Here is a 14,134-nt window from a genome sequence, read left to right as displayed (position 1 = left end):
CCCCGCTACCCCCCACCCCCCAGCATATGTGGCTTCAGCGAAACCAGTCGCTGCCGGGCACAAGGTGAGCACGCCATCCGGAGAGGCAGACTTGGGTAAGGCAGGGCGCGGGGTGTCAGACTGGGAGTTAGGACTGTGATAAATATGCTGAGGGATCTGCTAGGGAAAGTGGACAGCGCACGAGGACAGACAGGCAACGGAGGCAGACAGACGACGCCCCGGGAAGCTATCAACAGGGGACGCCTGGGGCGCTCAGCGGTGGAGTGTCTGCCTTCAGCTCAGGGCGTGACCCCGGGGTCCCGGGATCGAGTCCCGCATCGGGTCTCCACGGGGAGCCTGCTCCTCCTTTGGCCTGTGTCTCTGCCTCTCTGTGTCGCTCACGAATAAATAGATAAAATCTTTTTAAAAATAAATAAATAAACCCATGAGGGAAACAATCAAGCCAGCCTCCCCCAGGAAGCCCTCAGGCCAGCCCAGCACCCCTTCCCGCATTCCAGGAGCACCTGGCACGGCCGCTGGACCCAGCTCTGTGCTGGCCGGGCGACTCCCCCCCGCCCCCCCCATGTGTCCCCAGGGCCCAGGGCGTGAGGCACGGGGCGATGGGAGGGTGAACAGCAGGCACTGAGCCCAGGGCCAGGACGGTGATTAAATAGCTCGTCTCTTTATTAGCCGGTGGGCAGGAAGGTTCCAGTGGGCCCGTCACAAGCAAGGGCTCACCGCGGGGTCCCCTCTGCCCAGGTGTGGTTGCTCCTCCCGTCAAGGGTCATAGACGTTCTGTGACACAGGCTGTTCCCCGACCCTGGAGGACACGACCCCGTTATCAGGGGAGGCCGGGCTCCCCGGATCCCGCCACCCGCCTGCACACGGCTGCACGCCCGCGCAGCACACACCCCTGCCCTGCGGGGCCTCACACCTCGGGACAGCCTGCAGCACCCCGAGCACCCCGGTGGCCCCGCGGCCACAGGGTCAGTGATGGGAGGACGCTGCCAGCCAGCCCCCTCAGGCAGAGGCCTGGGTCACACGCGCACACACGAGCGTGCCCAAGGTGGAGCTTCATGGGGGGAGGGGGCTGGTACGCACCCCCAGGGCTGGCCCGGCCGCGAAGGAAGGGGCACGAGGGCCGCGTTCCTCTCCAGGTGCCTTGGATGGGACGAGAAGCATGCGGGCAAGCAGCAAGTGTCCCATAAATGCAGCACTGGGTACCCCCGCTCCCCCTGCCCCCCCCCCCCCCCGCCACCTCCCGGAGCCACGGCCTCCGCTGCAACCCCCGGTCCCCGGGGCGAGACCAGGAGCCAAGCACCCGAGGCAAGGCCCCAGCCGGCGGCAGGGCCCAAATCCGTGTGCCCCCAGATGTGCCCGCAGTGCCCGGGATCCTGTGGCTCACGGTGGGGTGGGTGGCCTGACGGCAGCGATGCCCGGGTCATTAGACCCGAGAGCGGCGTCCACACCGACCCCCGTCACAGCCCCACTGGGCCCCGCTCACCGTGACGCCTCGGCCCCTGCGGGAGCCTGGCCCACCCTCCCCACCCCAAGCGCGTCCCCCCCCCCCCCAAGGCAGGGCTCCGCCTTATTATCAAGCCCCCCCGCCCCACCCCTGCACGCTGTCCCAGGCCTACCCAGGAGGGCCGCAGCCCCCACTCCCTGCCCCTGCCAGTCTCCTCACCTGGCGCCCTCTCACCTGTAGCTCTCAGCAGTCTGCGTAGGAATTTCTGCTGCGAATCTCCTGGGACGCTTCATCCGTGAGGTTGCATATGCTGCAGGGACGGAAGAGATGAGCAAGGCCCCCAGGAGGCTGCGCCCAGGCCCAGGCTCCCCAGACCGTGGCGTCGGGGCGGGCACCCCGCCTGAGCCTCGCCCACTCAGCCTGGAGCACATCCTACAAACCTGTGCTCGGCCCGCAAGGACGCACACGTGGCCAGGAAGATGTCGGCGCGGGAGAGCCCCCCCACGTGCCCCACGTGCCCCACCTGCCTCACCTGCCCACCTGCCCACCTGCCCCCGTGTAGGTGTCCAACCCGCTGATCTCAGCTGCTTACCTGCGTCTCACCTGCTCTATTCGCTCTCGCATGACATCGTCCCTCACCTCACTGGGGACTTGGAAGATTCGGGTGTGGCTGCAAAACAGCGAGGGGACCCTGGGATCCCTGAGGTCCCTCACAGGCATAGCCGGCAGGTTGGAAGCCAGGAGCCGCAGTTCCCACCCTGTCTCGAGGGACTTCTGAGTGGGGGGGGGGGGGGGGGGGGCGGATCCTTCACGCATCTTGCACGAGGCACACAAGGGTGGTTTTGGTTTTGGTTTTTTAGATTTGTCACTTCAAGTAGCCCCGAGCCACCCAATAATCCCAGCCGGGGGCAGATGGCCCTAGGGAGGGGTGGAGAAACAGAGAGCTTCCGTGCCTTTATGGGGTGGCACACGGGCTGGACCCATGCTTGCGTGGGCCCCCTCGTGGCTTTCTGATGTTCTCTCACGTTCACACGCCTTATTCCCCTTGTTCACTTGTATCCTTTCAAAACTGGGGACTCCGTCCTATTTTCTCCCCCTTGCGGGGGCCTAGCAAACATCTGATGGTTGGCACACATCTACCGAATGAGTGGCCCGATGCCCGATGAAGGGGCACGTGCCCCTGGCTGCGTACTTACGACACGGAGAGTGTCCCAACCAGTGGCTTATACGGGGAGCCACGCACACTGTACGGGTTTCAAAAAGCCACAGAAAGTCCGGGGTGGAAAGATTACCTGTGGATGATTGCCCGTGGTTCCCGTAGCTTATCTCCCAAGCTCTGGCCTAGTTATCCCATACAGCAGGGCCTCCAGAATTTCCGAAGACAATGTGCATATCATCCAGACCAAGGGACGGGACACGCAGAGCTCCCTCCAGTGCAGCCACGTCAGGCAGGGACAGTCCCTCGCCCGTAGGGCTGTGGCTGGATAACAGTCCCCACGTTTATGATTTTAGAATAGAGCTCCCCTCCAAAGAGCTTTCCCAGGCAGGTTGCAAATCCCACCATTTGTTACTCCTTCCTGAGCATTGGAATCCAGTTTTAAAATGCTAACAGGGGACGCTTGGGTGGCTCAGAGGTTGAGCATCTGCCTTTGGCCCAGGGTGTGATCCTGGGGTCCTGGGATCAGGTCCCACATTGGGCTCCCTGCGTGGAGCCTGCTTCTCCCTCTGCCTGTGTCTCTGCCTCTCCTTCTGTATCTCTCATGAATAAATAAATAAAATCTTTAACAAATAAAATAAAATAAAATAAAATAAAATAAAATAAAATAAAATACTAATGGCACCAGAAGGGGTAAACACAAGAAAACTGGATATCCCCCCAAGCAAAAATACATTTCTTGAGAAACATGTCCTCCTTAATAGAAGTGAGCAAAGCTGGTGATGGGGGCATGGAAAGGAGGAGCGCATGGATATGAGAGAGAGAGTTTCCTGGAGGACCAGTTTAAGCCCACGGTTCTGCTGGGAAAAGAGACGCTGAGCAAACACAAGTCCTGGAAAGGAAATAGGGAGGCTTATACCAGAGGGAATGAGCCTGCCTGGGGCTCGGGTTCCTCCACCTGGGGCCTCTGTCCTTGGGCACGGGGACAGGCCGCAGGGTGGTCCCTACTACACCGCGCAGGGTGCCAGCCTCGGGCGCTGAGAAACCTCCCCTCACCTCAGCTGCAGAGGAGGGCTTAGCTTTAGCATTGTACGAGCTTATTTTCTTTTAGCTCCTTAAACTGCAGCCAGTTCTGAGCAAATCAAGTGCAAAAGCAACAGAAGTCGGAAGCCTATTTGCACCCACCGAACACCCGGGGAGCCAGCCCGCCTAACAGCCCTCGGGCCATGTAGGGACTTCGGAGCCAGCTGGGCTTCCAAGACAGCGGAAATATTCCCGTAAGAGCCTGAAGTAAGGCCAGAGACTTTCTCAGCCAGAGAAGCCCACATCTCCGGAGAAGAAGAGCTGCGAGTCCGCATTGGCAGCAATCCCGAGGGGGGCCTTGCACCTCCCTCCCACCACCCCACTCAGGGAAAATTGGATCTTTTACCTCCATCGTATGAACTGGATTCTTGTTCTTTCCTCCAGGACGTCTTGACTCTGGTTCGCCAACAAGTCAGACTTGGAGAGATGGTGCTTCGCCTAGGAGATCCAGGTAGCACGCGTGGTCACGGTCCCGCGAGGCCACCGTGGAAGGGCGGGTCGGTACCAGCTCCGACCACTTGCCCAGGACCCTTTCAGTTGGGTCCTGTGCCCGCCCACCTCCCTTTCCACCCACTTGCCCCGGACGATGGTCTCAAACTCCCAGTTACCACGTCTCTGGTGACGTGGATATCCTGGCCGTGGGTGGGAGGGCAGTTGGTGGACATCTTCTCCTTTATGTCCTGGGAAGCCTCTTCTTCAGTCTGAAAGGGGAGCAGTGTCCCCTGAAAGTGTTGCTCCGTGTCTGAGCTGAAATCGGTCTCTTCTTCCTTTTCTCTCTTTTTCCGTCACAACACACATGCCACGCGTCCTCACATACACCCCCCGGGTCTCCCAGTTCCTATTACGACCTCCCTGTAGGGTTCGGGGGACTCATGAAGCCCCCGCGGGTCTCAGGGTGTGGCTGAGGTGCCCCAGGCTGAGGACGGCGCATCTGAAACCGCGTCCGGCATCCTTCAGAAGCGGGGCAGGAATAACGGTGACCCCAACGCCTCTGTGACAAGGACACGAGCCCCAGTGTCTTCTAGGATAGTCGGTGAGGTAGACACAGCGGAGGCAGGGTGTTGGGCAGTGAACCTGAGTGTCCCGGCTCTAAGGGGAAAGCAGTCCAGATCCCTGTACCCACTGAGGCCAGCTCCCTAGAATCTGGGGCACCCTGCGTCACAGAGGGATCTTACTTACTTTTTTCAACCAGTGCTGTACTACGGATACAGCCTCGCTTTCTACGACTTCAACGTCCTGTAACAAATTGGTAAGTTAATGCCCTCTGAGTCCCTCGAGACACAGCCCTCCCTGCCTCCGTCCTTATCCAAAGTTACCTGTGAGAAGATGCGATAGAGGGGGGCCCAGGAGGGATCAGAGGGATGAGAAACACTTCCCGGTGGCCACCCCCAGCTCTACCTACCGAACTGATTTTTGGTGGGAAAGGGAATCCGGCGCCTTTCCGGGCGAGAATGTACACAATCCATGTTGTAATTATCATCTTTGGACTGATGCCAGGGCTCCTGCTTGGCTCCCTCCTTCCATTGAAGCTGCCTGAGAACTCCTCTGGAACAAGGGCTCATTGACGGGAGGTTCCCCCCTGATTGTTTGGTCAACGATGATGTGACAATGGCCTCCTTTAACCTCCAGGGTCAGAGTGGGATGGAAAAAAGAGGTCAAGAAGCATTTGCCCTAGTGATGGCCATAGCTCAGAAATGAGGAGATACGGGGATGGGAAGAAAAAGTCACATACAAACCAATATAAGCCCGAGAAAGACACAAGGGGGAAATTACCAAAATCCTAGAGACTTGATTTGGAAAGGGGGATTGTGGTGGGTCACCCAGTGTTGAGCAATGCTAAAGCAGAAAGAGATCTGATGAATCAAAAAAGAAACAAATCTGTGACAAAATGGTCCAGGTCGTCTAGATGTTGACTCAAAAAATGCCACAGGTACTTCTTATTCTTACATAAAGGGAAGAAAGAATTTGTCCACCCCCCAAAAAAATCAAAAGACAGAGGAACAAAAGTCTCAACAAGGACATTTTCCTTTATTCTATTTTGTTTACACTAGTGATTCAAATCATTTTTTAAAATCCAAACAATAAGAAGAATGGAGTAAATTGCAAGTGCCATTTATTATTTTAAAATATTTCCTGAGGATTTCCAGTGGACTGTTGCAGTGGAGCAAAGTGGAAGCGAGACGCGGATTGCGTTGTGACTTCAGATCAGAGGAAAACATTGATAGCTCATCTAGAGCCTTCTATTCCCATCTAGAACCTTCACCAAGAAATGGAAGGAAGTTCAGAATATCTAAAGGATCCTAAGCAAATGTTGAGCTGCTCTCAAAAGTAATGGTTGCCTAACCCTGAGACTATTCTCAAAATCCCAAAAAACGGGCTGCAGTCCTGGCTTTATACTAACTCATTGTGTGGCCTTAACCCATCATCAGTCTCTCCGGTTCTAGGTTCTTCTTCAAAATGAAAAAAAAAATAGAATAATGTCTGTAGATTTCTTCTAGCTCTAATATTCTATAAATGTTCACATTCTCTTTCTTCCAAGAATATCAAAGAGTATCACCCCCCAGTTCCTCTGATACAACCATTATGTCTCCTCCCTCGCAACAAATCACCTCAATTTTATATCTTCTTTATTCATCAGAATACTCTAGGCTATGTTGAGGCAACAAACTGTCCCCAATTGTTAAAAAGATGAACTTCTCACGGGGCGAGGGAGGCGTGTATGGAAGTGTTGAGTCACTATATTGTACACCTGAAACTTACCTAACACTGCAGATTAACTAACTGGGATTAAGAGTTAAAACAAACAAAAAAAGGTTCACTTCTCACTCTCAAAAACTCCAAACTTCTCCAAAGTGGAGAAGCTCTTGTGGGTAGTCCTGCTCCATGTGGTGACCTAAGATCCAGGAAGAACCCCATCCTGTGGCTCCAAGGTCTCATGATGTTAGCCCCGTGATTGCCGAAGCAAGGAGATGGAACATGTGGAGCAAGAAAATCAGCTCTTCTGCTTCAGTCCAACGGCTTCTTCCTAAAGCTTGTTGGCCAGTACTGGTCATGTGACCCCAACCTAACTCCCAGGCTGACTGGAAATTGAAAAGTAGAAGGTGAAATTACTTGTCAACACCTCTGTTTCTGCCACTATCCTCTAAAAGTCATGTTTCTATCTTTATTGGTATAATTTTCTGAATATAAACACATTAATGTGATTCAAAAGTTAGAACTACATGAAAAGATATACTCAGGAGGGTCCTGTGTCCTCTCCTATCTGGTCAACCTTGTTCTTACTTCAGAAGCAAGATTTCCATATATTTTCTTTTTTTTTACATTTGTTTTTATTGAAGTTCGATCTGCCAACATACAGTTTAACACCCAGTGCTCACCCCTTCAAGTGCCCCCCTCAGTGCCCCTCAGTGCCCAGTTACCCCATCCCCCCGCCCACCTCCCCTTCCACAACCCGTTGTGTGTTTCCTAGAGTCAGAAGTCCCTCATGGTTTGTCTCCCTCTCTAATTTTCCCCACTCAGTTCCCTTTCCCCTATAATCCCTTTCACTATGTCTTATACTCCCCGTATGAGTGAAACCATATGATGATTTCCGTATGTTTTAAAGATATACAACCTGTGTTTATATTTCCAAAATAAAACACACGCATAAATCTATCCTCACTGTTTTATTACTATGTTATAAAATGCATACAGGACAGTGTACAAGTACATGCACAGCTCAGAAAAATCAAGTGGGTGTGCATACACATACACACACATGCACATTGAACCCCTTCCGGTATCCCAGCACGCCCAAGTAATACTCTCCCACAAGGTGACCATCATTTTGACCTCTATCACCAAAGGTAACCTCTATCACCTAGTATTCCTTTGTATTAGCAGAACGCAAGTTATTTGTCAAATTTACTATTAATGGACATTTATGTTATATCTACTTTGATTTTTTTTTTAAATAATGTTGCTATAGGGGTGCCTAGGCGGCTCAGTCAGTTGGGCATCTGCCTTTGGCTCAGGTCATGATCCAGGGCCCCAGAACCGAGCCTCACACTGGGCTCCCTGCCCCGCAGGGAGCCTGCTTCTCCCTCTTCCTCTGTCGCTGCTCCTGCTTGTTTTCTCTCTCTCTCTCAAATAAATAAATACAATCTAATAATAATAATGATAATAATAATAATGAAATAAAATAATGTTGCTATAAACACCCTTATACCTCTCTTTTGGTTAACATAAGCACTGAATCTTTGGAGCATATACACAGCAAAAAGGGGACTTGCTAGGTCATAGGCCTTACGTATTTTCAGTATTAGTATATACCAAAGAGTATCGCGAAGTGCTTGCACCAGCTACAGCCCGTAAGCAATACATGCACCTGACAGTTGCTGCACCTTCTAGCCAACACGTGGCATATCATTTTTTATTGAATATTTAATCCATATGAAGAAATGTTTATAGTACAGTCTATGTACAGTCTAAAGAATAATAATACAAGCATACCCATTAAAGAGAAAAGAACATTATTGTTACTTTTGAAATACCCTGTGTACCCCTCCTTAATTCTATTCTTTTCTCTTTCTTTTTTTTTTATTACATTTACTTGGTATGATGTTTTTATAGTTTATCCAGATGAATGGAGATAAATTGGTAACCAGGAATAGTTTAATTTGTGAATAATTAATTAATTATTGGTGTTAAATTACACCTGAATTTATTGGTAATTACATGGTAACCATTTGAGGAGCTGTCGAAATGCTTTCTAAATGGCAGCACCATTTTACATTTCCACCATAAATGCATGAGGGTTCTAGTTTCCCCACATCCTTGCCAACATGTTACCTGTTTTTATCCATTCTAGTAAGTGTGAAGTGGCGTCTCATTGTGGTTTTGATTTGTATCTCCCTAGTGATAAATGATGCTGAGTATCTTTTTATGTGCTTATTAGCCATGGATATATCTTCTTTGGGGAAATATCTATTTAGATGCTTTTGATTTTATAATTGGATTGTCTTTTTATTGTTGAATTTTAAGTAAAAGCTCTTTATATATTCTCTGTACAAGTGTCTTCTCAGATACATAATTAGCAAGTACTTACTCCTATTCTCTAGGTTGTCTTTTCACTTTCTAGATGATATCATTTGAAGGAAAGAAATGATGAATGAAGTTTATCACTCATCACATAAAATGATGAATTGAACTTTTAATGAGGTGCAATTTATCTATCTTTACTTTTGTTGTTTGTGCTTCTTGGTGCTATATCTAAGATATTCCCATTACATGGTCATGAAGATTTATACCTATGCTTTTTTTCTAAGAATTTAATAACTGTTGCTTTTACATTTGTGTCTGCTATCCATTCTTAATTAATTTTGGATATGGTGTGAGGTAGGGGATCTAACTTCATTTTTAAAAAGATTTTATTTATTTATTCATGAGAGACACAGAGAGAGGCAGAGACATAGGCAGAGGGAGGAACAGGCTCCCTGTGGGGAGCCCAATGAGGGACTCAATCCCAGGACCCTGAGATCATGACCTGAGCCAAAGCAGATGCTCAACCACTGAGCCACCCAGGTGCCCCCCAATTTCATTCTTTTTGCATTTTGAATTTCATTGTCCCAGTTCCATTTATTGAAAAGAACTTCTTTCTCAATTAAATTGTCTTAGCTCCCTTGTCATGAATCAGTTACCCATAAATTAACATTCATTCTCTACTAGGGCCTTGTAGCAATTGGAAAGCTGCATATCAAAAGGAGAGTAGTAGCATTTTTCATCCCTAATGGTTTGCGTGGTTGTTTGGCTGAAATATGGATCAAAAGATGACCTACACTAAATGAATTTGAAATGCCAGGACTGGGTTGGTATATTACAGTGGATGGTATCCAAAAGTGTAGGGAGATTGGAAGGCTCGAGTGTATTTATCATGCAAGACACGCTCACCCACCCCGGGAGGGTCCGGAGGACACAACTTTTATTACGACTGAAAAAAAATAAACTTACGACTGAAAAAAATAAACATCTTTGAAGAGCTCTGGGGTCACTCTTCTCTGTAGGTGAGAAATTAAGGTGGGAACTGCTGCTGCCACTTACATGGGAACTCTAAATGCAATAGGGATATTTGGACCCCAGGTAGCAGGGGCCATGCTGCAACCTTAATCATCAAAAGCAAGGTGGGCATGGTTACTATAATGGGCAGTGGAGTCAAAGCAATAATAAGAAGAATCTGACTTCCAGAGACCTATAGTGTTGGCAGATCAGAAGTAAGAGAAATGAGTAGTTTACTAAATTCTTGCCTGATTTATATAAGAGGAAGAATTCTAGGTCAAGTGAACAGAAGTCTAACTCAAATCATAGAAAGAGTCATGATGACCCTCTGACCAATTCTTGATTAAGCCAATGTACAGCCCCAGAATTTGAATGAAAGACAGTCTGGATCCCCTTGAGGAAAGACCCTGCTACAAAAAATGCATAGTGTTAATCTTCCACCCCTCCCAAAGGAACTTACAGCCTTTTACTAGGGTGACTGTAAATTGAGGAAAAGGAAATAGACTTTTCAGGGATTCCTGGACACTGACTCTGAATTTCTACTAATTCTAGGAGACGGTAATTCAGAGCAGAGGCTTAGGGAGGTCAGGTGATCAATGGAATTTTAGCTCAAGTCCCACTCACAGAGGGCCCAATGGGTCCCTAAACCCATCCTATGGCTCTCTAGTTCCAGAATCCATAACTGTAACCGACATATTCAGCAGTTGGAGAATCCCCACACTGCTTCCCTAACCTGTAGAGTGAAGACTGTTATGGTAGGAATGGCTAAGTGGAAGCCAGCAGAACTTCCCCTACTTGGGAAGAGTAAATCAAAAGCAATACCACAATGAGGAGGGATTATAGAGATCAATGCCGCCATTAAGGACCTGAAAGATGCAGGGGTGGGGATTCTCACCTCCTCCCCACACGGTTTGCCTGTTTTGTCTGTGCAGAAGACAGAAGGATCCTGGGGTATGACAGTGGATTGTTGTAAACTTAACCAGGTGGTGACTCCAACTGCAGTTGCTGTTACAGATGTGGTTTCATTGCTTGAGCAAATGAAAACAATCCCTTGTACATGGTGTATGGTATATAGGAAGGTAGCTAGCGAATGCTTTTTTCTCAATACCTGTTAGTAAAAGCTGCCAGAAGTAGTTCCACCGCTTGAGCCACATGATCCAGTAGCTTCGATGTCGTTTGAAGTGTCAGCGGCAGATAGGGATGCTATGTGAAAACTGCAGCAGGCCTCGATATGTGCGTCACAGTAGGAACCATGAGGATTTGGAGCAAAGCTTTGCCATGCTCTGTGGAGAACTACTCTCCTTTTGATATGCAGCTTTCTATTTGCTACAAGGCCCTAGTAGAGAAAGAATGTTTAACCATTGGCCATGAAGTTACCACACAACCTGAGCAGCCCTTTACGAATGGGGTGTTATCTGACCCATCAAGCCGTAAAGTTGTGTGCACACAGCAGCATTCCATCATCAAATAGAAGTGGAATAGTTGAAATCAGGCACAAACTCGTCCTGAAGGCGAAAAAGCGTTTTATGAGGAAGTGGCCCAAATGTCCTTGTTCCCTCCTCTGGCTCCACTACCTTCTTTCTCCCAGTGCGTACCTATGGCCTCACGTGGAGTTCCATATGACCAGATGACAGGAGAGGACTCGGGCCTGATTTACAGATGGTTCTGCATAACATGTCATCCAACCCTGAAAGTAAACTGCTGCCGCACTACTTTCTGGAACACCTTAAAGGACAGTTGGTGAAGAGAAATCCTCCCATGAAGCTCTGAAGGGCAGAGCTTCCTGCTGTGCTCTTGCCTGTTCACTTTCCGTGGATAAAGTGGTCACACTCATGACCGTATACTAAGGTATGGGTTGCGCCCAATGATTTGGCTGGATAGTCAACGACTTGGAAGGAACATGATTAGAATATTGATAACAAAGAGGTGTGGGGAAGAGGTATGTGCTTAGACCTCTCTGGATGGCGGGGGCGGGAAAAGTGAAGAGATTCGTGTCCCATGAATGTTCACCAAAGGTGACCTCAGCAGAGGAGCGTTTTACTAATAACTGGATAAGATGACCCATTCTGGTTAAAAAGAGAGCTGCCCTATGGCCCAGAAATTGCACTACTGGGTATTTACCCCAAAGATACAGATGCAGTGAAACGCTGTGACACCTGCACCCCAATGGTCACAGCAGCAATGCTCACAACAGCCAAACTGTGGAAGGAGCCACGATGTCCTCCGACAGATGATGGATAGAGATGTGGTCCCACACATACAGTGGGCTATTCCTCAGCCATCAGACAGGACGAGTGCCCACCATTTACATCAATATGGATAGAACTGGAGAGTAGTATGCTCAATAAGTAAGTCAATCGGAGGACAGTCATCATAGGGTTTCACTCATACAGGGAATAATACGTATAATAAGAAATAGTGAAAGGGACCATAAGGGAAAGGAGGGGAACAAGTAGAGAAAAAGTAGAGACGAAGACAAACCATGAGGGACTCCTGACTCTGGGAAACAAACAAAGGGTTGCAGAAGGGGAGGTGGGGAGGGGGTTGGGGTGACCAGGTGACGGGCACTAAGGGGGGGCACTTGATCGGATGAGCACTGGATGTTATACTGCATGTTGGCAAACTGAATTTAGACAAAATATTTTTTAAATGACCCATTCTGTAGATAGCATTCAGTCTCTTTCCCCAGCTCCCCGTTATCACCCAGTGGGCCCGTGAACAAAGCGGCGGTGGTAGCAAGGACAGAGGCTGTGCCTGATTCCGCAACATGGACTTCCTCTCGCCAAAGCTGACCTACAAGCCACAAGTGACTGCCTAGTCGGCCGGCAGCAGAGACCAATACCAAGGCCCAGCTGCGGGGCCGCTCCTCGGGGCAACCACAGCCCTCAGACAATAGGCGGGTCCTACTGGCCTACTTCCATTGTGTAGGAGATAATGTTTTGGTCTTACTGGAATAGACACTTGCTCTGCGTGTGAATTTGCCTTCTCTGCACGCACTGCCTCTGCCCTGACTGCCCTCGGTGGGTTTACAGAATGCCTTACCCGCTGCCACGGTGTTCTACACAGCATTGCTTCTGTGGGACCTCACCACAAATTAAGGGCAGTGAAGGGCCTGTTCACTCGTCTTATCATGTTCCCAGCCACCCGATAGCAACTGGTTTGGAAGAACAGTGGAAAGGCCTTTTGAAGATGCATTCACAGTGCCCATTAGGTGGCAACATCCTGCAGGGCTGAAGCGATGTTCTATGAGAAGAGGTGCATGTTCCAAATCAGTGTCCAGTGTATTGTGCTATTTCTCCCACAGCCAGGATTCACAGGTCCAGGAATTAAGGGATGGGAATGGCAGTGGCACTCCTCACTATTACCCCTAATTATCCACCAGCAACATTCTGCTTTCTCTCCCCAAGACCTTTTGCTCTACTGGTCTAGAGACCTTAGCTCCAAAGGGAGGAATGCTTCCACCGGGGAGCACAGTAATGATTCTGATCACGTGGTGGTTACTACTGCCACGTGGGCACTTTGGGCTCCTCCTACCATTAAATCAATAGGCAAAGGTGATAGTTACTATATTGGCTGAGGTAACTGATCCTAGTACCATGAGGAAAGTGGACTGTTACGAAGTAAGGAAGAGTGTGTCTGGAATATAGGAGATCCACCAGGATGTGTCCTATTACATGGCCTGTGGTTAAGGTCAGTGGAAAACTAAAACAACCCAATTCAGGCAAGATTACTAGTGTCCCAGATCCTTTTGTCAATCATTTTTTTCCCTTATATTATGTTTTTGTTTCATGTTTAAGGAACTATCTCTACCCCAACATCATGAAGACATTCTCTTATGGTTTTTTTCTGGAAACGTTACCGTTTTAGAAGCTTTTATATTTAGATCTATAATCTATGTCAAATCAATTTTGTGTGTTGTGTAATGTGTTACACAACTAGGTTCATTTATACTTCCCATTCCACTAATAGCCCACTGAATGAGAGTGGTGCCTTTGTCATAAACAGATGGCAGTGCATGTGTAGAGCTATTTCTGGGTTCTCTTCTCTATCCTATTGATCTACCTTCTTCCCTTCCCCTCTGCCTTCTCTTCTCCTTTTCCTCTAATTTACCATCAATAGCAATCTTCCTTAATTTTAATCTTATCATTGGTCTTGATACCTGGCAGTGTGAGTCCTCCTGCTTTTTCATTTGTCTTAATTATTATCTTGGCTTTTCTAGTTCTTTTTGTATTTCCATATATTTATTTAAAATTAAATTGTCAATTACCACAAAAAAAGTTCTGGAATTTTGATTGGGTATTTTATTAAATCTATAGCTCAAATGGAGAGAAATGGCATTTTATTTAAAGTGAGATTTCCATCCTTAAACATGCTACATTCCTCCATTTATGTAAGTTTTTTTTAATTTTATCAACATG

The 14,134-nt window shown here is 48.6% G+C and overlaps 1 protein-coding gene across 1 annotated transcript; it reads right to left on the bottom strand.

The window, feature by feature from the left end:
- Positions 1-1,687: 1,687 nt before the first annotated feature.
- On the bottom strand, positions 1,688-5,163 carry SPATA19 (spermatogenesis associated 19). The gene is made up of 6 exons (XM_025999205.1): positions 5,086-5,163; positions 4,863-4,919; positions 4,292-4,384; positions 4,030-4,121; positions 2,037-2,114; positions 1,688-1,754 (listed from the first exon to the last, which is right to left on the bottom strand). The coding sequence occupies exons 1-6, from the start codon at positions 5,161-5,163 to the stop codon at positions 1,688-1,690; spliced, it is 465 nt and encodes a 154-aa protein (XP_025854990.1).
- Between the last annotated feature and the right edge of the window lie 8,971 nt (positions 5,164-14,134).

This window comes from Vulpes vulpes, chromosome 12, assembly GCF_048418805.1.
Source record: "Vulpes vulpes isolate BD-2025 chromosome 12, VulVul3, whole genome shotgun sequence".
In the NCBI taxonomy this organism is placed as follows: domain Eukaryota; kingdom Metazoa; phylum Chordata; class Mammalia; order Carnivora; family Canidae; genus Vulpes; species Vulpes vulpes.
Note: the sequence above shows the minus strand (reverse complement) of the source record. Positions and strands in the feature narration are given on the sequence as shown.